The sequence below is a fragment of the Semicossyphus pulcher genome, unplaced genomic scaffold, assembly GCF_022749685.1.
Source record: "Semicossyphus pulcher isolate SPU_LCO1_2020_fin unplaced genomic scaffold, fSemPul1.0.p SCAF_25, whole genome shotgun sequence".
In the NCBI taxonomy this organism is placed as follows: domain Eukaryota; kingdom Metazoa; phylum Chordata; class Actinopteri; order Labriformes; family Labridae; genus Semicossyphus; species Semicossyphus pulcher.
Genome location: NW_027211699.1, coordinates 11,331,287 through 11,352,886, shown reverse-complemented (window position 1 = coordinate 11,352,886; position 21,600 = coordinate 11,331,287). Strand labels below are relative to the sequence as shown.

General features: G+C 45.7%; 2 protein-coding genes across 2 annotated transcripts; one reads left to right on the top strand and one right to left on the bottom strand.

Annotated features, from left to right (window-relative positions):
* Window positions 1-5,817: 5,817 nt before the first annotated feature.
* Window positions 5,818-12,044, top strand: LOC138604105 (keratin, type I cytoskeletal 13-like). The gene is made up of 8 exons (XM_069675951.1): window positions 5,818-6,375; window positions 7,462-7,544; window positions 8,222-8,378; window positions 9,566-9,727; window positions 9,811-9,936; window positions 11,042-11,116; window positions 11,203-11,348; window positions 11,786-12,044. The coding sequence occupies exons 1-8, from the start codon at window positions 5,863-5,865 to the stop codon at window positions 11,949-11,951; spliced, it is 1,428 nt and encodes a 475-aa protein (XP_069532052.1). The 5' UTR covers window positions 5,818-5,862; the 3' UTR covers window positions 11,952-12,044.
* Window positions 12,045-13,139: 1,095 nt separating this feature from the next.
* On the bottom strand, window positions 13,140-18,437 carry LOC138604104 (uncharacterized). Its single transcript, XM_069675950.1, has 3 exons — window positions 18,301-18,437; window positions 16,068-16,748; window positions 13,140-15,543 (listed from the first exon to the last, which is right to left on the bottom strand). Exons 2-3 carry the CDS (start codon window positions 16,539-16,541, stop codon window positions 14,434-14,436), a joined length of 1,584 nt encoding a protein of 527 aa, XP_069532051.1. The 5' UTR covers window positions 16,542-16,748; window positions 18,301-18,437; the 3' UTR covers window positions 13,140-14,433.
* Window positions 18,438-21,600: the final 3,163 nt, after the last annotated feature.

The window sequence follows — 21,600 nt, the reverse complement described above, 5'->3', positions numbered from 1 at the left end:
TCCTGGAACGACAGTTGGTGCAGTGACAGGAACTATTGCTTGAACGACAGTTGGTGCAGTGACAGGAACTATTCCTCGAACGACAGTTGGTGCAGTGACAGGAACTATTGCTTGAACGACAGTTGGTGCAGTGACAGGAACTATTGCTCGAACGACAGTTGGTGCAGTGACAGGAACTATTGCTCGAATGACAGTTGGTGCAGTGACAGGAGCTATTGCTCGAACGACAGTTGGTGCAGTGACAGGAACTATTGCTTGAACGACAGTTGGTGCAGTGACAGGAACTATTGCTTGAACGACAGTTGGTGCAGTGACAGGAGCTATTGCTTGAACGACAGTTGGTGCAGTGACAGGAACTATTCCTTGAACGACAGTTGGTGCAGTGACAGGAGCTATTCCTTGAAAGACAGTTGGTACAGTGACAGGAACTATTGCTTGAACGACAGTTGGTGCAGTGACAGGAACTATTGCTTGAACGACAGTTGGTGCAGTGACAGGAACTATTCCTCGAACGACAGTTGGTGCAGTGACAGGAACTATTGCTTGAACGACAGTTGGTGCAGTGACAGGAGCTATTGCTCGAACGACAGTTGGTGCAGTGACAGGAACTATTGCTTGAACGACAGTTGGTGCAGTGACAGGAACTATTGCTCGAACGACAGTTGGTGCAGTGACAGGAACTATTGCTTGAACGACAGTTGGTGCAGTGACAGGAACTATTCCTTGAAAGACAGTTGGTGCAGTGACAGGAGCTATTGCTCGAACGACAGTTGGTGCAGTGACAGGAACTATTGCTTGAACGACAGTTGGTGCAGTGACAGGAACTATTGCTCGAACGACAGTTGGTGCAGTGACAGGAACTATTCCTTGAAAGACAGTTGGTGCAGTGACAGGAGCTATTGCTCGAACGACAGTTGGTGCAGTGACAGGAACTATTGCTTGAACGACAGTTGGTGCAGTGACAGGAACTATTGCTCGAACGACAGTTGGTGCAGTGACAGGAACTATTGCTTGAACGACAGTTGGTGCAGTGACAGGAACTATTGCTTGAACGACAGTTGGTGCAGTGACAGGAACTATTGCTTGAACGACAGTTGGTGCAGTGACAGGAACTATTGCTTGAACGACAGTTGGTGCAGTGACAGGAGCTATTGCTTGAACGACAGTTGGTGCAGTGACAGGAACTATTCCTTGAACGACAGTTGGTACAGTGACAGGAACTATTCCTTGAACGACAGTTGGTGCAGTGACAGGAACTATTGCTTGAACGACAGTTGGTGCAGTGACAGGAACTATTGCTTGAACGACAGTTGGTACAGTGACAGGAGCTATTGCTCGAACGACAGTTGGTGCAGTGACAGGAACTATTGCTTGAACGACAGTTGGTACAGTGACAGGAGCTATTGCTTGAACGACAGTTGGTGCAGTGACAGGAACTATTGCTCGAACGACAGTTGGTGCAGTGACAGGAACTATTGCTTGAACGACAGTTGGTGCAGTGACAGGAGCTATTCCTCGAACGACAGTTGGTGCAGTGACCAGAATTATTTCTTGTCTAAAAGCTGTCGGTGCATGGTCCAGGGTTATGTAAGACGTGCCATTTAGGGGACAATGCCAATTCTGAGAGAGAAAAGATCTAGATCAACTGTTGCCTTGTTTTATAAATCACTGCGTTGTTCACATTTCTGGTCAGCTGCCTATCAGTCTCTGTTGTAACTTGGAAAGAAAATGTAAAGTTAATCCTGTTGTTGGAGTTGACTGACAGATGGTTTACAGAGCTTAAGCTTCATTCAGAAATGAGGTGTGGTCCCAGTTTGGAGGTTAAAAAGTCACCAGAGGAGAGCATGAAGCCAGGAAAAAGAAGTAAAAAAAACCTGACAAGTAATCCAAACAGAATTTGTTGTATCAGAGAGCCCTTGAGAAGGCAATGAACCAAAATGGCCCAGTGGCAAGACGGTAACTCGACTGCAGGACTGAAAGAATGTGACATGCAAGGTTGAGTTAGATTTCAGTTTAGTTTTTTCAAGTCAAGAAGGAAACATCAGAATAGACGATGGCTTCTGTCCACACTGGACTTGAGGTGGTCCCATCTTAACACTGTTAAGGTCAAACGACAGCAGTGTTCTGTAAACCTGTTTCGTGGAACAGTTGCATCTTTACATTAAGAGGTGGAAGAATCTTACTCTGAGACATGTGTTGCATTCCTTTAAATTGTGGCCTCATGGATAAGACCCATGCAGGGTGAGACCTACACTGCACGAAACACCCAGAAAAATCAAATCAAGATTCCTCTTCACTCTTTCTTTCACATGTATGAACTGCACAGTTTGTGGGTGTTCATGAAGGGTTCATGAAATAATCAAAAGGCATCTTTCACACTTCATTTAAAGGGCGAAGATTTGTATTTTTTATTTTAATTAGGCCAATCGAACATCGAGTTTGTTGAAGACTGAATGATTGAGCGTCTCAGAGGTTGACTTGGTGCTTGCTGCCAGGCAAAGAAATTTATTTCAACTTTTCACTCATGAGTTCTCCTCTCTCTGCTGGTTCCCTCCTGGATGTTTTGTATCTAATCACAGTCATGATTTTATATATCAGACAATGCACAGGCAATTTTAACATGTGCCTGATGTGCCTATCTTGGCTAAACAAGATCCGGTCCACCAAAAAGGTTCAGACTGAAATAACAAACTGTGGATGAGTTGTCATGAAATGTGGTTCCATGTTCCCAACAGGCTCATCACCATAATTCAGAATCATGAAGACTTCTGGTGGCTGTACGTGTGGACAGCAAACCAAAGTCATACCCTTTTGTTCAGTGCTCCGAACATTACCAGGTTTTTAAGGTGTGACACGTGAATGTTCTGGAATGAAGCTTAACAGAATCAGGATGAAAAAGTCGTCTTTACATTCACAGAGTAAACTTCTACCTGCAGCTGTTAAAGGTCATATATGAGTCTTTTATAACAGAATTACCTGCAGACATGCATGTAGAGACACATGTGCCCACGAAGCTCTCCCTCATTCAAGAGTAAGAGCTTTTCTTGCTGCAGGGTTGAAGCTGGTACGTGTGACAGCAAATCGCTGCCCATCAATCAGATCTTTTCATTCCTCAGATCAGATCTCTGCAGAACATCGACTCTGAACGCAGAGGAGTTTAAAATGACTCAATGTGCGCTCACTTTCTCATCACTCAGATCAGACGTTCGATTCATCACATCTGAGCACAAAGACAGCAGAATCATCCACATCATCATCTCTTTGTAGTTTGTGGTTTTCAAGTAAAATGCAGCAGTTTAAAGTGTGACCCTCAGCAGCCTGATCAGAGGCCCTACGCCTCAGACCACAGAGATGTTCACCTCTGGTGTCAGGTTTGCACCTTTCAGGTTCAGAATCTGTTTAGACGTTCCAAAATAAGCTTGCTGAGAAACACTTTACATTTCATATGCCTCCTCCTCCTGAGCTGTGTCTGATGAACTCTCCTGCTGCTTCCAGCTCCTCGAGGCTGACCAGTGCCCAGTGTGATGAGCTGTTAGCTCGGATCAGAACCAGGATTTCTCTGATGGACACCAACTACCGGCGTCCTGTTCCAGCTGTGGAGCGCCTGTCCATCTGTCTCCGCTGAGTGGCAGTTTCACTGTATCTAGCAAGTCACAGGTGGGCTGAGATCTGTCTCACTACAGCGCTATGAAGCCACAACAAACAGATGTTACTGAGATTTAATGACAATAAACAGGCTGAGAGGATGCTGAGAGAACTACATCAGGAGGCAGGTTTTTACACAGGCTGAGCTCATGGTTTGTCAGGTCTGTCTGCAGGATGATAAGAACACTCCTTTAAAATGACTGTTTTTTGAATGGGGTTTGGTTTGATCATTTCTGATGCAACGTCAGGACTTGTGGAGAATTACACTGGTGATAGGCTCACATCATGCTCGAGTTGCATAAGTTGCATCCTCCGACAAATATTTGCATCTTTTTTCATCTTTGCATAAATTTTGTGTTTAATGAAGCAAAAATAAACTTCTGTCAACTTCAGCTGGTGCAACACTCAGTTATGAAGAAGCACATGAACTCAAACTCAATTACAAATCATGTTCAAGCTACATTTAAACTTTAAACTAACTGGCCAATCCCTACATGTTTACTACACGTTTGCTACACGTTTGCCAAACGTTTGCTACACGTTTGCCAAACGTTTGCCAAACGTTTGCTACACGTTTGCCAAACGTTTGCTACACATTTCGGCCCATCCAGTCTCTTCAGATGGCTGTTCAACATGAGTCTGGTTCTGCTCGAGGTTTCTGCCTGTTAAAAGGAAGTTTTTCTGCCAATGTGCCGAATTGCTAAGTGCTACTCGTGGTGGATTGATGTTGGGCCTCTCTTTAAATAACAGAACAAAGAGTCGGTCTAGACCTGCTCTGTCTGTAAAGTGTCTCGAGATAACCCTGGTTATGATTTGGCGCTATACAAATAAAATTTGATTGAAATTTGATTTGACATTAGCTTCACGTCTGCTACACGTTTGCTACACGTTTGCTACACGTTTGCTACACGTTTGCTCTGAATGTAACTCTCCTCTGTGGCTCTCTCATGTCGTGCTAAAAGCTGTACATGAAAACAGTGAAACCAAACACAAAGAGCAGCAAGTTCACACTAAACACACACGCACATACCGCAGCTCACAAAGTCACCATAACAACACAACAAACGTACACTCTCTCGCCGTCAGCTGGGGGCATTTTCCCACCGAGCAACACACCTGAGGAGGGACGCTGTCAGTGCGACAGGTGAGCGCTCGCTGCCAGGGGGGCGTTTCACTCTGCTGCTCTGAGAGCTCTTTGTGCTGATGGAGAGAAAAGTGCAGCAGCACGGATCAAGTGTTACATCACAGGCGGAGGGAACAACGAGTACCAGTACCTGCAGAGGTCGAAAGTACATTTAATACTACAAAGAGTTCATCGGACTGCTCCAGTGACTCTGCAGATGTTTTACAGATTAAAATCCTGCAGGATGAAAAGTCATCAAACATGCTCCACTCCTGTCAGCTGCAACATGAACGTGATGAATGCATGCATAATTATAATAATACGATCTTTTAATACTCATGCTGAAACTTTTCTTTTGTACTTTCTCTGTTGCACTGCTCTTTGCGCTGACTCGGTACTTCTCTCACTGATGGGACACGTTCATTCAGTGAACAACAGTTAGTTTTTAGGTCTGGATGTTGAACAAAGCATTGCAGTGTGTTGAATGAAGTGTGAAAACATTTCATGCAGGAAGTATTCAGGAGACGTCGCTCAGAGAGATGAACTCTGCTGAGACAAACCAGCACACGAGAAATAAAACATTTAGAACAGAGAAAAGTCTTTCATGTTTACAGGACGTTTTACTGAAAGCGTTTTTTAATCCGGACACTTCCCGTGATTCTGGACGCTCCTGCATTCTGCTCAAAATGAAATAAAAAAAGGTTTGAAGTGATTTTTGTACAAACAGAGATTTTTATAAACTCGTCTGACTGTCGGAGTCGTGGGGTGAATCATGCATCGAACTTTCCAACATGACAGGACCAGCTTCAATTTGACCTTTAAACCTTTAGAGCTGAGCTCTTTCACTCTGCTGATATATGTGCAGAGCAGATACGAAGTAAAGGTACCACAAACTCATCCCTTAACGCAGTACTGGAGTTACACTCACCCCTGAGGGTGTGGGCTGTGGACCCCGCCCCTCACCTGCAGCTCTGCCCACCTGAGCACCTTTAAAAGGAGCAGACTGATCCGTGTCTTCTCACTTCTCTCCTCTCCTGCTCCCTGTGGAGAAGACAGACAGACAGACAGACGACTCCTCTTCTTACTCCTTCATCATGACAACCATGTACTCCAATTTGTCCTCAAGGAGCGTGGGCATGGGACGATCATCACTTGGTGGCATGACCTCATTCAGCATGTCGGGAGGAGCAGGAGGAAGGGGTGTGAAGGTCTCCCAGGCCAGCAGGGCCTTCTCTTCAGGCGGCGGAGGAGGCAGCTTTGGCTTCGGTAGTGGAGCAAGCTTCGGTGGTGGAGCAGGCTTCGGTAGTGGAGCAAGCTTCGGTGGTGGAGCAGGCTTCGGTAGTGGAGCAGGCTTCGGTCGTGGAGCAGGGATCGGTGGAGGAGCAGGCTTCGGTGGAGGTGCAGACGACAGCCTCATCGGCAACGAGAAGTTCACCATGCAGAACCTGAACGACCGTCTGGCCACCTACCTGGCCAAGGTGGCGGCGCTGGAGGGGGCCAACGCCGAGCTGGAGCTGAAGATCAGGCAGTTTGTGGAGAGCAAGGTCGGCCCCGCCACCCGAGACTACAGCGCCTTCTTCGTCACCATCCCAGAGCTGCAGGCAAAGGTGAGGAAGAGGGGCAGCATGGGAAATGTTGTTCAGTGTGGAGTCTGCTGTGGTTCAGAGACTGTCGGTGCTGCTGGGGGTCGTCTGTTATCCGTTTTTAAAACTCGTATTAGTGAATGCTTCTGATTTCGTTTAAATAAAATAACAATTATCTTGAAAATATCCAAAGAAAATTTGACCTTGGCAGCTTTCAACTTCCATAAAAAAAATGACAAGTAAAAGACGAGTAAAAAAACACATCTTTGGTACCGCTTAAAAAAAAGTAAAACATAAAAGCAGCCAGGTTAGCAATAAGATCATGAACTCTGGAACAATGGCTGCTTTTGGCTTCCATAAATAACAGCATTGAAACAGAGAAAACACAGATACAGTTCTGTCATGTGAGTCAGTGAGAGGTGAGCAGATGAAGTCTCTACAACACCAGGCTGAACACACCTGTGTGTAAGGGATCCAGGTGAGGCTGTCACACCTGAAGCTGCTGCTCAATGAACTCCAACGTCATCCTTCAAGTTTTTGATAAACGTGCTGAAAATATTAGTTTATCAAATCGACAGAAAAAGTCAAAACAGCAGTTTGATTATCAAGATTGACGTCGTTTATTGGAGCAAAAAACAAACTTCTTTTTTTTTTGTAAATCTTAAAGAAAAGTTTGACAAAAGACTGAAAACTTTACTGAACTGAAAAATACATTTTATTTAGTTCTGACAAATTAAATTAAAAACTTAATCAAAAACGTATAAATGTGAAATATTGGCAGCTCTCGTCTTCCATAGACACTAAAAAATGTAGAAAATAAAAGATGTAAAGTGATTCAGGGCTCACAGAGACCAGATGTGTGTGTGTGTGTGTGTGTGTGTGTGTGTGTGTGTGTGTGTGTGTGGACGACCACACCCGATACAGGTGTTAACTGATGCAGGTGTATTTGATCTGAATGATCAGATGAAATAAAGTTTTATTTTATGTCTTTTTGTAAAAAAAGGAAAAAAATCTCATCGGATACTCACTGTCTGTGTGTGTGTGTGTGTGTGTGTGTGTGTGTGTGTGTGTGTGTGTGTGTGTGTGTGTCTGTTTGTGTGTGTGTTTCAGATCTTGGAAGCCATCCTCCTGAAAGGAACCGTCTTGCTGAGCATCGATAACGCCAAGCTGGCTCAGGACGACTTCAGAGTCAAGTCAGTAACTTCTTCTTCTTTCTTTCCTGCAAGATATGAAACATAAAACACACAATGATCAGTCACACAGGATCACAGCAGAGTGACTCAGTCAGAGTGAGTCAGGCAGAGTGATTCTGCTCTTTATAATCAGTAGCATCGCTCCCCCTGCAGGTCACTGTGGGAAGTGCAGCAGCTGCATTTACTCAGGAACATTTAGAGTTCGAAAAACGACGTTCAGAAATGATTTCAAAGCACTTTTTAGTCTGTTAAAAGTTTGTGAAGCAAATGATTATAATTCACAAATCATTGACTGTATGTTCCAGTGGATTGGATCTCAGTTTTATCTTTTTGAAGTTTCTTAAATTCATTCATGTAACTTGAGTTTGTCGGGGTCACTGATTCTGCAGCATCTCACATCTTAAACATTGCTTGTTATCCTGTTCTTCATATTTATTCTGGGCTGTGATTTCAGATATTTCTATTAATAGTTTTAATAAAGTGATTAATAAATACCCTAACCCTGCTACCTCAGCATCAATACTAAATACAATGAAGAAAAAATAAAACTATAGATTTAATTTAGAGAACTTTACAACAACGTGCATTCATACAACATCTTTTTCTGATCCTCATCATCTCTCAGACTCTGAATCTTTTTGGCCCTTATTTGCTGCCATAATAACGTAACTGTGCAGGTATGAGAATGAGCTGACGATGCGTCAGTCGGTGGAGGCCGACATCGCCGGGCTGAAGATGCTGCTGGGAGAACTGGGCGTGGCCAAGACCGACCTCAGCATGCAGATTGACTGCCTGAAGGAAGAGCTGGTGTCCATGAAAAAGAACCATGAGGAGGTACAGAGACCCGTTAAACACCTGGCTCACACAGTGAGACAGTTCACACCTGAGCTGCACACATACAGCTGCAGTGCTGCCTGCCTCAAAGGCCCTTCAGCTGTCAAAGAGTTTCTCTTTAAGTTTCCAACACACATTTTATTCAGCTGCAGGAACACTCACACTTTATGACCGTTCAGACATGTATACAGTGTATACACACACACACACACACACACACACACACACGCATATATGTATATATTTATTACACTCATCAGTAAAAGAGGTGCTGAAAAGCGACACTGCCATTGTCTATTATTTATCCAGAATGTTTAATAAGTGTAAAATAAATTAAAGCCATAAAAGAATAAACAGGTATAAAGAGATGATGACACTAGTGCTTACTAAAACAAGAAAATGCTAATATTAGCATGCTAACACTAAACACTATTCGTTTGTTGTTTCATCATGTTTGTCATGTAAGCATCTGAGTATGATAGCATGCTTAGCTAGCATTCTAAAGCTTTTAAGGCTGATATAGCATGCTAATAGTAAACATTACTTACTAAATGTTTTTGCATGGTAAACATTAGGAAATCAGAAAAAAAAATGCTTCTAATGACAGTTGCATGATAGCCTGACCTGTTAGCATTATAAAAATACAGCTATGGTTGACAGGCACTTACTAGCCCATAACCTATGGTTGTAGAGGAGCATATTGTTGGCAGTACAGCTGATAAACCTCTACATTCCAGGGCTAATGCTAGCTAGCATGTGAGCATAGATTTAATATTGTGTTTATATGGTAAACATAACAGATCTATAAATTCTAATTTTAGCATTTGTTAACATTGTCAGTTTCTTGTTTGTAGTATGCTATGCTAACATCTAACTTAGCTAAGTTAGCATTCAAAAATGCAGCTATGGTTGAGAGGAGTCTAAAACAATGTTGACAGCACACCTGGCCGCGATGTTGAGTCTTGAGGATATTTTTTTATTCTTTGTAGCTTTTCCCACTAAATTCAAGTTCTGTTAACGAAGCTTTCATATCATTTATTAATTATATACTTAACTTGAACAGTGTTCCACCAGCAGAGAAAAAGAGTCTTTAGAGATATAAAGTGTTTCATATTTGAACAGCTAGAAATGTTTCACTTTCACACTGAGCACAGTGATCAGCTGACTGACCTCTTCTCCTCCTGCAGGACCTGATGTCCATGAGGGGTCAGATGAGCGGTCAAGTGAACGTGGAGGTGGACGCCGCTCCTCAGAGTGACCTCACCAAGGTCTTGGAGGAAATGAGAGAATACTACGAGGGCGTCGTCGCCAAGACCACCAGAGAACTGGAGTCCTGGCACGCTACTGCGGTGGGAAACAGCCTTGTGTGCGTCTTCTCACCTGTGTGACTAGTTTTCTGTGTTTCCGTGACGTTGTCCTTCTCTCCTTTCAGGCGGAGGCGATGAGTCAGGAGGTGATGACGACAGAGGTGACCTTGAAATCTACAACATCGGAGGTGAAGGAGGTGAAGAGTCAGTTCCAGGCTCTGGAGATCGCGCTCCAGTCAGAGCTCAGCATGGTGAGGCCACAGCGCTAATGCTGATGCTAACTTTGATAGCATGACTGATTCCTGATTGAAACCAAGAGATGTGTTTATATTTAGATTTTGTTGTTGCATAAAGTCTGAACAGGTTGTGTTATTTTAATGGAGTCAGTAGTTGAACAGATTTGATTTGTTTAATCAGCCACTGAGATCAGCGACTGTTTGAACCTGAGGACAGCAAACGTTCACAGTCAGCTCTGCTGATAAATGTTAATATATTAACATCATTAATTTATTAAGTTAACATCTATTCAGACTTATTAATTTCTTCTTGGAAAATCTGGTTTAATATTTAATTTTTAGGCCAAGGGACGAAGTATAGACGTACGGAGGACGAAAGTGTCGAAAAGAAAAATTAACAACCTGATAAATAAGTTAATGCCTTTCAATGTATGAAACAAATAAAAAAACAGTTTTATTTATTTAAATTGTATTTACCTTCGTATTAGTATCTCTCTATATATTCAATGTTATTTTATTTATCAAATATTCTTTATTGAATTTTAGTTAATTTAAATCTAATCTTAAAATTAAATTAAATTTTTAAATTTTATTTATTTATTTTTGAATAAATATTTTTTAGTTTGCTAGCTTACATCTTCCATATGGGATACAGAAAGGTGATAGAATATCATGCTCTGGTTTTTATCTGTATTTAAAACAAATCTATCAATAAGAAGCGCGAGTCAGAGCTGTGTGGGTTAGAAATAAACGATATATATATAGAACATAAAAATGTATCATCTGCAAGAGTAAAATTGTTGATTAGAAGGAATCCTGGTTCACAGTATAATGTTAATAACAGTGGGCCAAGAATAATAGAGCCCTGTGGAACTCCATTACACGTTTAACATTGAAAACGTTAAAGTTCAGACGGGCCGAAGTTGTAATGATGGATAAGTAATTCAAAGCTTGTTTTCTGTAATCATGGGAGAACATTTATAGACAATGAAATACATGTCGGCCAATTAAAATAAACATTTCGTTTCCGTTTAGTTTGAAACCTTTTGGTATGTAGAAACAAAAACACATGATGAGGATTCTCTGCTGATGATCTGATGTCTGCTCTGTGTCTCTGCAGAAAGGGTCTCTAGAAGCCTCACTGTGTGATATCCAGGCCCGCTATAGCATGCAGATGAACAGTTTCCAACTACAGGTGAGCTGTTCAGACAGTCAGTATCATGTTAAAGTCTGTTAGCTGCTGTTAGCCTCAGCTCTGACACAGAATGTACCTGTGTGCAGGTGAGCACTAGGGAGGACAGTCTGGTGCAGCTGAGAGCCGACCTGGAGCGTCAGGGACAGGAGTACCAGATGCTGCTGGACATCAAGACCAGACTGGAGATGGAGATCGCCGAGTACAGGAGGCTGATGGACGGAGAGGGCGCCGGGTAAGAAGAGATTTAAGGATCAATCTGGTGTTTTTAAACCTGGGCGCTACCTTTTCATATTTAAGGTCTAAATGACTAAAAGAAACACAGTGTGCGAGTGTCTCCAGTAGATGTGTTCATCCTGCAGCAGTGTAACAGGCTGTAATGGCTGCAACATAATCCTTGATGGGTCAAAGGTCGTCCACTAAAAGTTCTTGTTGTTTCCACTGACAGGCTCAGATTGTTCTTCTAAGTGTGTGACAACATGACAGAAAGGATCCCTACAGAGATAGACCTTTTTGTTACAGAGGAAGATGATTGTTTTAACCACACACAGACGTTACATCGCTCTCTGCACACACACCAGACTCCATTCATAAAAACAGTGGACATGAAAAGAAAGCATTTGAGTCGTTGTTCTTGTGTTTCCCTAACTTCCTGTATCCTCTCTCTCTCAGATCTTCGATGTCCGTCTCCTCAGTGTCCTCTGGTGCTCTGTCCTCTGGTGCTCTGTCCTCCGCTGCTCTGTCCTCCGCTGCACTGTCCTCCAGCTCCTCCACCTCCTCCTCCACCACCACCACCACAATCGTCACAAAGGTCGTCGAGGAGACCATCGGAGAGTAATCACGTGTCTGTCTGACCCGGAGTCAAACCTCGAATCACCTTCCTGCATGCTGAACCAGGCTGCACGTCTGTCACCTCACTGTCTGCTGTTCTTTACACCTCATCAGTCCAGATGTGTGTCAGTGACGGGAAGTTTAAGCTTCCTTGTTAGTCTGGGCAGGGTTGGATTTAACAAACCACTGTCTGGTGCTGAAAGGAATAAAACTCTAAACCCAACAACACGTGTCTGAATGTTTCTGAAGCAAAATATGTAACAGTCATTCATCGTAAAGGCTCATATTTTATGTTTAAAGCAGCAGCACGACACTAAAACAGACGATCCAATTCACAGCTTTCCAAAGCATTTCAGTAGTCGTGTGGTCTTGTGACCACCTGCTGACGAAGGAACAACAGCTGGATGTACAGGTTGTAAATTTGATTTACTTAGAAGCTTTTTGCAGAGCTGTCAACCTTAAAGCCTCGGCTTTGGAAGATGTCGATATCTTGTTTGGGTCCAGAAGTGACCATATTTGGACAAGACGTTGGAGCTGGAGGGGTTAGCAAACTTTAGCTTTAGGTTAGCACATTATGACTAAATCACTTTGGCCCACCGTCCTGTGAACAATGAACGAGGTAACAAGCAGGCATAGTGAGCACACACACAGGTAGCTGCTAATCAGTGCTAACATATAACTAAAATACTGAGTGTAGAAACAGTGTGTGAGACGTGTTGGACGCTCTGTTCGTCCAATAAAGCGCACACACAGATTATCTGTCTGATATTTACATGAACAAATCTCCAAAAGGCTCCAACAGCACAAACACGGCCCAGAGGTTACGTTCAGGGACTGAGTTAGCTGAGGGGACACCTAGCAGACAGCTAGCAGCTCCCAGCTGTCACTCAAAGAGGCCACGCCCCTAATGAGCCTTAATATAATGTAAACAGGTGAGCTGTATAAAGATTCTCCCCGTACAGTTGTCATGAAGAGAGAAATGAGCTATAGAGACCCAAACTGTTTTTTGTACTAGGCTGTAAACATGTTTATTTCTGCTGTAAAGTTTAACATGGGGCTCTATGGGGACTGACTCACTGCTGGAGACAGCCTCAAGTGGACACCAGAGGAACTGCAGGTTAAGACGCTGTCAGTTTGATGTGAGGAAGACGTTCAGTAAAATGTTGCTGCTGAATGAACCAAACAGAAGCAGACGTGTCATTAGTTTCTTTAATAGTTCTGTTTCCAGTACAAGATGCTGCAGCGCTCCGCTCGTCCTGCTGCTTTTTTTAGATTTTATTTTTTTTATGAATGACGTTATCAATAGAAGATTTGTACACAGTGAGCGATCGGGGGGGGGGGGGTGTTGGTCCTGTTGTTCATCATGTGACTGGAATGATTTGAAGGAATGTCATCAGCAGATTATCATCAACAACAAAGAGATCACTGTTTCCTGATCAATCAATCAATACTGGTCAATAAAAAATATCAAAATTAACTCATCAGATTTTTAACAGTACGGTAACAGAGTGAACGCCTGCAAGTACCCACACCTGTCAGGAACACTAGTAAACTGGCAGCACGTACTCCACAGTGAGTACTCACACATGCTTGGCAAACATTATAAAGTACTTAAAGTACTTTTGAGTCGTACTGAGGAGCTGGACCAGGACCCTGTTCACCAAACACAAGTACACCAACATGACATCTCATGAAGCAAAGAAAGAAAACACGTATGTTTACCGCTGAACACAGACGCTCGGTGTCCTGACTGATCGAAAACAAATGATTCGCTTTGAAAAGGAAACGGGAAACTACAGGGGGCCACGTGTTTGTTTCAAAATAAAAGACCCGACCGCACAAACCCGAATCACTTTAAATATCCAATGTCTTTAGTTTCCTCATCGTCTCCTTACTTCCTGTTTTGAAGTTGTTTGACAGACTTTATTATCCATGAATATTAACCAACAGCTTTGATTTGTTGTTGCTAATGCTAGCTAACCTCGGGCATTTCTTTCTCTTTAAAACATCCCTGTCGCTGCAATAGACGAACTCTTAACACGGACACACACAGGACGTCACTCTGAAGTGTCTTCATCACCACAGAGGTGTACAGGTACTCGCTCTGCTACAGGACACAGCGTGAAAACAGCTGGGCGTCAGTGAACGGGGTCCCGGTCAGTCCGGTGCTGCTGGTCAGGTTCAGTAAGTACTGCAGTATTTGTGCTTGTGTATCAGTAAGTACTCCAAAGTCAGTCCTGGGACCTGGACTCTACACTCACACCAGTTTACAAAGTATCTACACACACTCACAAACGCACAAACACAACACACACACAGACACTTGCATAAGAGCAAATGAGTCAGAGTCGCCCTGCCCACAGATAAAAAGAGCACAAAAGGTATGAAAATGTAAGAAAAGGTTGATAAGGAAAGGTTTATATATGTTTTATAAAAAAGAGGAATAATACTTTGTTTTAGCGCGAGGTTACAGGTGTTACAGAGTCCTTCTAGCTGCTGTCGCTGCCCACGCTGCTGCTGCTGCTGCTGCTGCTCGCCGTGTCCACGCGCTCACGCTTGTGGATCTGCTCGTGTGCTTTGAGGTGACCCGACTGGCTGAAAGTCTTCCCACAGTGGGGGCAGGCGTACGGTCGCTCCCCCGTGTGGATCTGCTGGTGAGCCTTCAGGTGTCCGAGGCGGCCGAAGCTCTTCCCGCACTGTGTGCAGCCAAACGGCCGCTCGCCTGAGTGGATCTTCTCGTGGGTCTTTAGGACGCCAGAGTTGCTGAAAGTCTTTCCGCACTGCGAGCAGGTGAAGGGCTTCTCGCCCGTGTGGATCTGCACGTGGTTCCTGTAGCTGGTCTCTTTGCTGAAGCTCTTGCCACAGTGCTGGCAGCAGAAGGGCCGCTCGCCCGTGTGGCTCAGCTGGTGAGCCTTCAGCTCCTTGGACTGGCCGAAGCTCTTCCCACAGGTGACGCAGATGAACGGTCGCTCGCCGGTGTGCAGCCGCTGGTGCGAGCGCAGGTCGTCCGCCTTGGTGAAGCCTTTGGGGCAGTGAGCGCACACGTACGGCTTCTGGCCCGTGTGGATGAGCTGGTGGCGTTTGAGGTTCCCGGCCTGGCCGAAGCTCTTTCCGCACTGCGAGCAGGTGTAGGGCCGCTCCCCGGTGTGGATGCGTTGGTGCGTCTTCAGGTTCCCCAGAGTGCTGAAGTTCTTGCCGCACTGCGTGCAGGAGAACGGCTTCTCCCCCTGCATGTTTCGGGGTTTCCTCGCCGTCGGGTTCTGGGTTTTGGTCGTGGGGGCCGTACCTCCCGTCTGCCCGCTCACCGCCGTCTCTGCTGACGTCTTCCCGTCCTGTGCCGGCTGCAGCTCATACAGCGTCCCCCCTGCAAACTCAGGGTCCAGTTTGCCGATGCCGTCCATTAGCAGCGCGTCGGGCCGCAGCTTGTTGAGCTCGGTGCGAAGCTCGGCCATGTGGATGGACTCCAGGCCGTTGGGCTGCAGGTGGCCCGACACGCTGTGAGCCTCAGGGTACTCACACTTCAGGGAGCCCAGCTCGGTGTAGTAACACTGCAGGTCCACATGGTGGTCCGACTTAATGTACTCCAGCGTGTCCGTCACCTGAAACACACACACACACACACACACACACAGAGAAGAGAAAACAGGTTTTATTCTCACTACAGTCTCTGACATCTCCCTGACTCGGTCCTCACTCGTGTTCAGCTGAACTTCAGTGTGGACAAACACCTGTCTGACGCTGTGATGAAGCCTCTCTCCCTCCGGGTCAGCAGAGCCTAATCACTTCCTGTTTGCTCTGTCAGGGTTTAGTGTAGCAGGGATCTGAGCTGTAAGCAGCTCTGTTTAAAAAGATTTGCAGCCGTCAGTTAATGATCTTAAGACCGCAGCAGGAGCAGATCCTCCGTCAGGATCGGACTGACTCTGTACAGCGGGAACGATCTGAAACAGCTTCAGCGCTATCTGTTGTTTTTTTAAATGTTTTAAGCTGTAAACACGTTCAGCATCAAATTAAAGATCACGCTGTGTTTCTGTAACTGAGATCATTTGGAACTGTGGTGTGTGTTTCTCAGATGAAGCTCTTTGTTCTGCGTCGTGTTCTCAGGGAGGCCTGAGCCCAGGTTTACCTGAGAGATGTAGTCGAACACGGAGCTGGGCTCGTAGTGCGACTTGTAGTCAGACTCTGTGACGTCGTTGTGATGGAAGTGGCCCAGGTGGTGGTTGCCGTGGTGACCGTGATGCTCAGACTTGATGTAGTCGAGACCGCTGATCTCCATCTTGATCTGGTCCTGGCCCAGCTCGGCGGTGGACAGCGGCTGGATCTCGGACAGGTCCACGGTCCGGATGGGCTCCAGGTCTCCGTCCTCCGGCTCGCTCTTCACGCACGGCAGCATCACCAGCGGCTCGGCGATCTCCGCCGCCAGCGAGCTGAGCGTGGGGGTGGGGCAGTCCGACGAGAGGAGGGCCAGGGTCGGCGCCGGGGCCGAGGAGGCGGGCCCCGGGCCACAGTCCACCTGCAGGGAGGTGTCCAGAGGCGGGGGAGGGGAGCCGCACTCGGAGGGCAGGCCGAGGCTCAAACACTCACTCTCTAAGTCTGTCATGGTGGGGGGCGGAGCTAACCCTCCTCACCTGGGTCAACAGCTTCTTCCTCCTCCTCCCAGAGTCTGTCCTCCCTCCCTCCTCTGAAGAAAGGTACCCGTCCTGAGAGAGGAGGGGCTTAGAGGTAGGGGGCGTGTCCCTGAGCGTCTCCTCTGGGATCCAACCAAATGACCTGCTGATGTCAGCACCCACACCTGACTGAAACCAACCTGCAGAGAGAGAGGGAGGGGGCACAGGGGGGAGACAGGTGTCACTTTAGTCTTTTTAAATGATGAGTTTGGATCCAACATGACAAAAAAAATAAATAAATAACCATTCGAGGCTCCTGTCCTGTGAGCTTAAATCCCTGTTTTTCTGAATGGAGTCTGGTGTGTGTGCAGAGAGCGATGTAACGTCTGTGTGTGGTTAAAACAATCATCTTCCTCTGTAACACAAAGGTCTATCTCTGTAGGGATCCTTTCTGTCATGTTGTCACACACTTAGAATAACAATCTGAGCCTGTCAGTGGAAGCAACAAGAACTTTTAGTGGACGACCTTTGACCCATCAAGGATTATGTTGCAGCCATTACAGTCTGTTTCACTGCTGCAGGATGAACACATCTACTGGAGACGTTCACACACTGTGTGTACCTGTGAGTCATTTAGAGCCGAAGGTTGTTTTTAAAAAATTGGGATATGAATTAGATTTTTTCTGAATGCATTGTTTAAGTATTCCTCTAAAATAATCAGTTACAATTATCACAGTGCAGCTGGGAATTCGATAAAAACAAAGCAAATTGTGGGCTGAAATCTAAAATTATGCAAAAACTGTAAAGTCAAAGTTTATACCAGCAGAGGGAGGAGACGAGCCTCTTTGTTTAAAATGAACACTTCCCTGCAAGAAGTTGGGTTCAGCACAAAGCGTGTTCGGTGCCATGAAACTCTTTCATGTGTATGACACCGTTACTACTACAAACTACTACATTTACTGCTCCTGCTGCAGCTGTGCAGCGGCGGCCCCGCACACACACACAGGGAAAAGTTTGCAGTCTGCTCTGCAGCACTTTCCCTCTGAATCAGGCCGGAGCAGAGTGTCTGAGCCCGGGCTGCAGCCTGCTGTCTGCCCGCTGCTTTCTGCTGCTGCTCCGTTACTGTGAAGTTTGAGCGGCAGTGATTACCTGTCTGCTTCAAACACTCAGGTAGCTTCTCGAGCCGCCACGCAGACTGACTGCAGGAATCTGGCGGTGATTTTCTCTGTCAGCTCCACATTCAAACCACATCCTCCCGTTAACGGGCCGGAAGTTTAAGTTTCGGTGTTTCTGTCGCTCAGAGTAAAAAGTGACCCTGACAGAGGACAGAGACGTGTTCAAACCCGCTGCTCCGCCATACAAAGACAGGGCAGGATGCCATGTTCAGCTAGCTAACACGGCTAGCCAGTGGCCATCTTGTTTATCACACTAACGTCGTTGGCAGCCTGCTAAGCTAACTAGCGGGGCTAGCTGGTGTTAGCATGGGGGAGAAAGTGAGAGTGCAGCGGGGAGGAGAGCAGCAGAGGGGGGGGCAGAGCAGGTTAGCGGCCCCGCTGTCTGCTGCTCTTTCTGCGGGGAGCGGCGCGGCGGGGAGCGGCGCACAAAGAACACAACCGAGTCCAAACCTGCGCAGAGTCCGCGCGACGGTCCGGGTCCGGGTTCGTCACAGAGCCGAGCAGGAAACCGAGCCGAGCAGCGGAGAAAAAGCACCTCAGCAGGCGGGCGATAGCGGCGGGGAGAGCGGTACGTTACCTGCGGGGGGTCCGGTTCATGGTCCGGTTCATGGCTCGGCTCCGCTGGCCGTCACTTGTAGCTCCCTCCGCCGGACCCGCCACGTCCACCTCGGCAGAACAACCCGCCGCCTCGCCTCCTCTCCTCCCCTCAATCACTGACTAATTCCGCTCCCTCCCTCCTCCTTACCTTCCTCTCCTCCCTCCTTCTTACCTTCCTCTCTTCCCTCCTTCCTCTCTCGTTTCTTTCCCCCTCTCGGTACTCCTTCCTTCTTTCCTTTCCTCCTTCCTTCCCTCCCTCCTTCTCTTCTCGCTACCTTTACCTCAGTGATGTGTTGGTCGGGAACGAGTCGGCTCTAAGATCCGGCTCCTTTAAGTGAACACAGGAGCCGGTGTGGAGTTAAGCCTGCCCACCAGCAAGCTGAAACTACTACTAGACATTGTAATGATATTGTGTACTGTGTTTAAAATGTAAATAAAGAGTCAGCAGTCACCTGGTCTGAGGGGGAGGGGGGGGGGGGGGGAGGGGTGGCATCAATGAGACAGGTAATCTTCATTTCAGACCCATCATGCAACCTGTACTACTGTGTCTAATAAAATTATTACTTCGTAATAATTAGTAAACCTCAGACTGTTTCTCCTTCTTAATAACCCACAACAACAGAACTGAGATTCTTGTTAAACATTGACGTAGAAATCCTTCTTTGACAAACACTTTATAACCACCATTATAAAAGCGGGCTCTGTCCTGGGAGTGGAGCTAGAGTCTCTGGTGGAAGTGTCTGAGAGGAGGATGCGGAGGAAACTCCTCAGTATCAGGGACAACACCGCTCACCGCCTGCACGCCACACTGGAGTCCTACTAGAGCACCTTCAGCGGCAGACTGAGACCACCGAGGAGCAGCACAGAGCGCCACAGGAAGTCTGTTCTACCTGTGGCCATCAGACTGTATAACTCCTCCCCGCTCAGCAGGAGGAAACGTGGAGCATGATGGGACTTTTATCTCCATGTGCACCTTCTGATATCATGTGCAATAACACCTTTAATATCACGTTACATGATGTTCACCATGTGCAATAATACTTCTCTGGTCAGACTTATTTCATGTTGATATTTATAGAATGCATAATTATGTGCAATCAATACTTCCACTTATTTATTAGCACCATGTGCAGCATCAGGAGCACTAGCATCTTTTCTTCTTACTACATAATAACCACAGACTGGATAAATAATGGACGTAGTCTCAGTGACGTCACCCATTGGTTTCTGAAGAAGCGTTTGGAAGCCCGAATTGCGCCGCCGCTGGGGGTCGCCATATTGGAAATGCCAGAGACCGCTAATCCAGAGGCAGGCAAAGAGGCGGAGCGCGACCGAGCTACAGCCTATGGCTGAGGACTATGGGCGGGCCGCATGAATCAGCCAGCTACGGCTATGAAGCTCGGCTATATGCTCCTCAGCGTAGCTAACGGTTATTATCTTATCCATAGACTGTATAAATCATGAATGAGCTGGTTTGACTTTCCCAGGAGGAGATTCTGTCGGTGACTGACTGCAGGTGTTTAGTTATCAGACTAAAGAAGTAGCGGACTCGCTGCTCGCTCGCCCGGTGAGAGAGCGGCGAGCCGACATGTAACGGGAAACGTAAAAGAACCGGTCTCTTCATCACTACGGTCCGCTGTAATCTCTCCGGGGAAAAGCCAACAACTCCTGACTCCTATTTACTGACCGACGATTAAATAAATAAACGCTGCACAGGCTAACAAGCAGCTAAAGGGAGCACAGTATAGCTGCTACTTAGTGCTAAAAATATTTCAATACAGTAACACTAACATTTAACTCACCGAAAAGCTGGAGCTCAGACTTCTTGCACAGCCATAAAGTTCCATAAATCCCACAGAGAAATTATTTGTCCAAACTTTGAATGAAAAAATCCCCAAAAGTCTCGAACAACACAAACAGGTGAAGTTAAACTCAGTGTCTGTGTCTGTGTTGACGTCTAGCAGACAGCCAGCAGGATCCACCTGTCAATCAAGTGATCCGGCCCCTATGATTTAAGGCTTAATATAATTAAAATGGGTGTGTTATAGAAAAATTCACCCCCCGTACAGTTATCCTGAACAATACAATTAGCTATTTATAACAAAACCGTTTTTTGTACCAGGCTGTAAACATGTTTATTTCAGCTGTAAAAATGGGCATTTTCCCACCTGCTGTAATGTTATTTCTTGTTTTCTGAAGCCTCAAGTGGCCACCCGAGGAACTGCAGTTTTTTGCACTTCCGCATTGGCTTCATTTTTCAACACCGGAGGTTGCCGCTTGGTCCAAACACATGCTCGTTCATCGGTGACTATTAATTCCCCGTAGGTGTGAATGTGAGCGTGAGAGGTTGTCTGTCTCTATGTGTCAGCCCTGTGATTGACAGGTGACCTGTCCAGGTGTAACCCTGCCTCTCCCCCAATGACAGCTGGAACAGGCTCCACCATTTTATTCAGGTTTTTCCGACAACCCATCAAAACGGGGTAAATAAGACTCGTCAGGCTCGGCTGGTAGTTGTGAACATTTATTGGTTTTGTTGAATTTAACATTAAAAAGTACCCGGTCTCATAGACTAAAACAGGTAGTAAAAATTAAAAAAACAAAAACACCATCGCCTTCATCATCTTTGTTTCATCATGGCGGACAGCTGTGACGTGGCGTAAGTGACATTCAGACGGTGCTGTGAACAACACGCGGCACAACAAGGTAACAGCCAAACACAACAGCGAACATTTCACTGCTTCAAGATGTCAAACGTTGGCAATTCACTCAAAAATGACATTGGTCACAGAAGGGTCAAAGGTCACATCGATTCTGAGTTAATCTTCACATTAACTGACTACTTCGAATTTCCATTTCCTGGCTGAAGGTTGAACTGTCCCAAGTCTGTCCATCACTTTAAGTTTAATTATTAAACAGGAAACGTTCAGATTTGGTTTTTATTAGACTGATTTACAAAAAAGGGCACATTATTATAAAAGTATTGCATCGAATCCAAACACTGAGATGAACTTTGTTTGACAAACAAGAACAAGTCCGTTCAGAGATTATACAGGGAGTAGAAAGACACGCTCAAAATAAAAGTCTTGTTTCCCTGTTTCTTTACAAACATACAGTCTGCTTAAAGAAAAACAACTTAAAACTTTAAAAACATCCCTTTCATCCCGTCATTCCCATGTTTGCATCTAACAATCGGAGGACCTCGTATCGTTCCCTGAGGAACTCCTCTGTGAAGTTTTTTAAACTCCAGCTGAACTTTTACAAATTAACCCTTTTCCTTTTT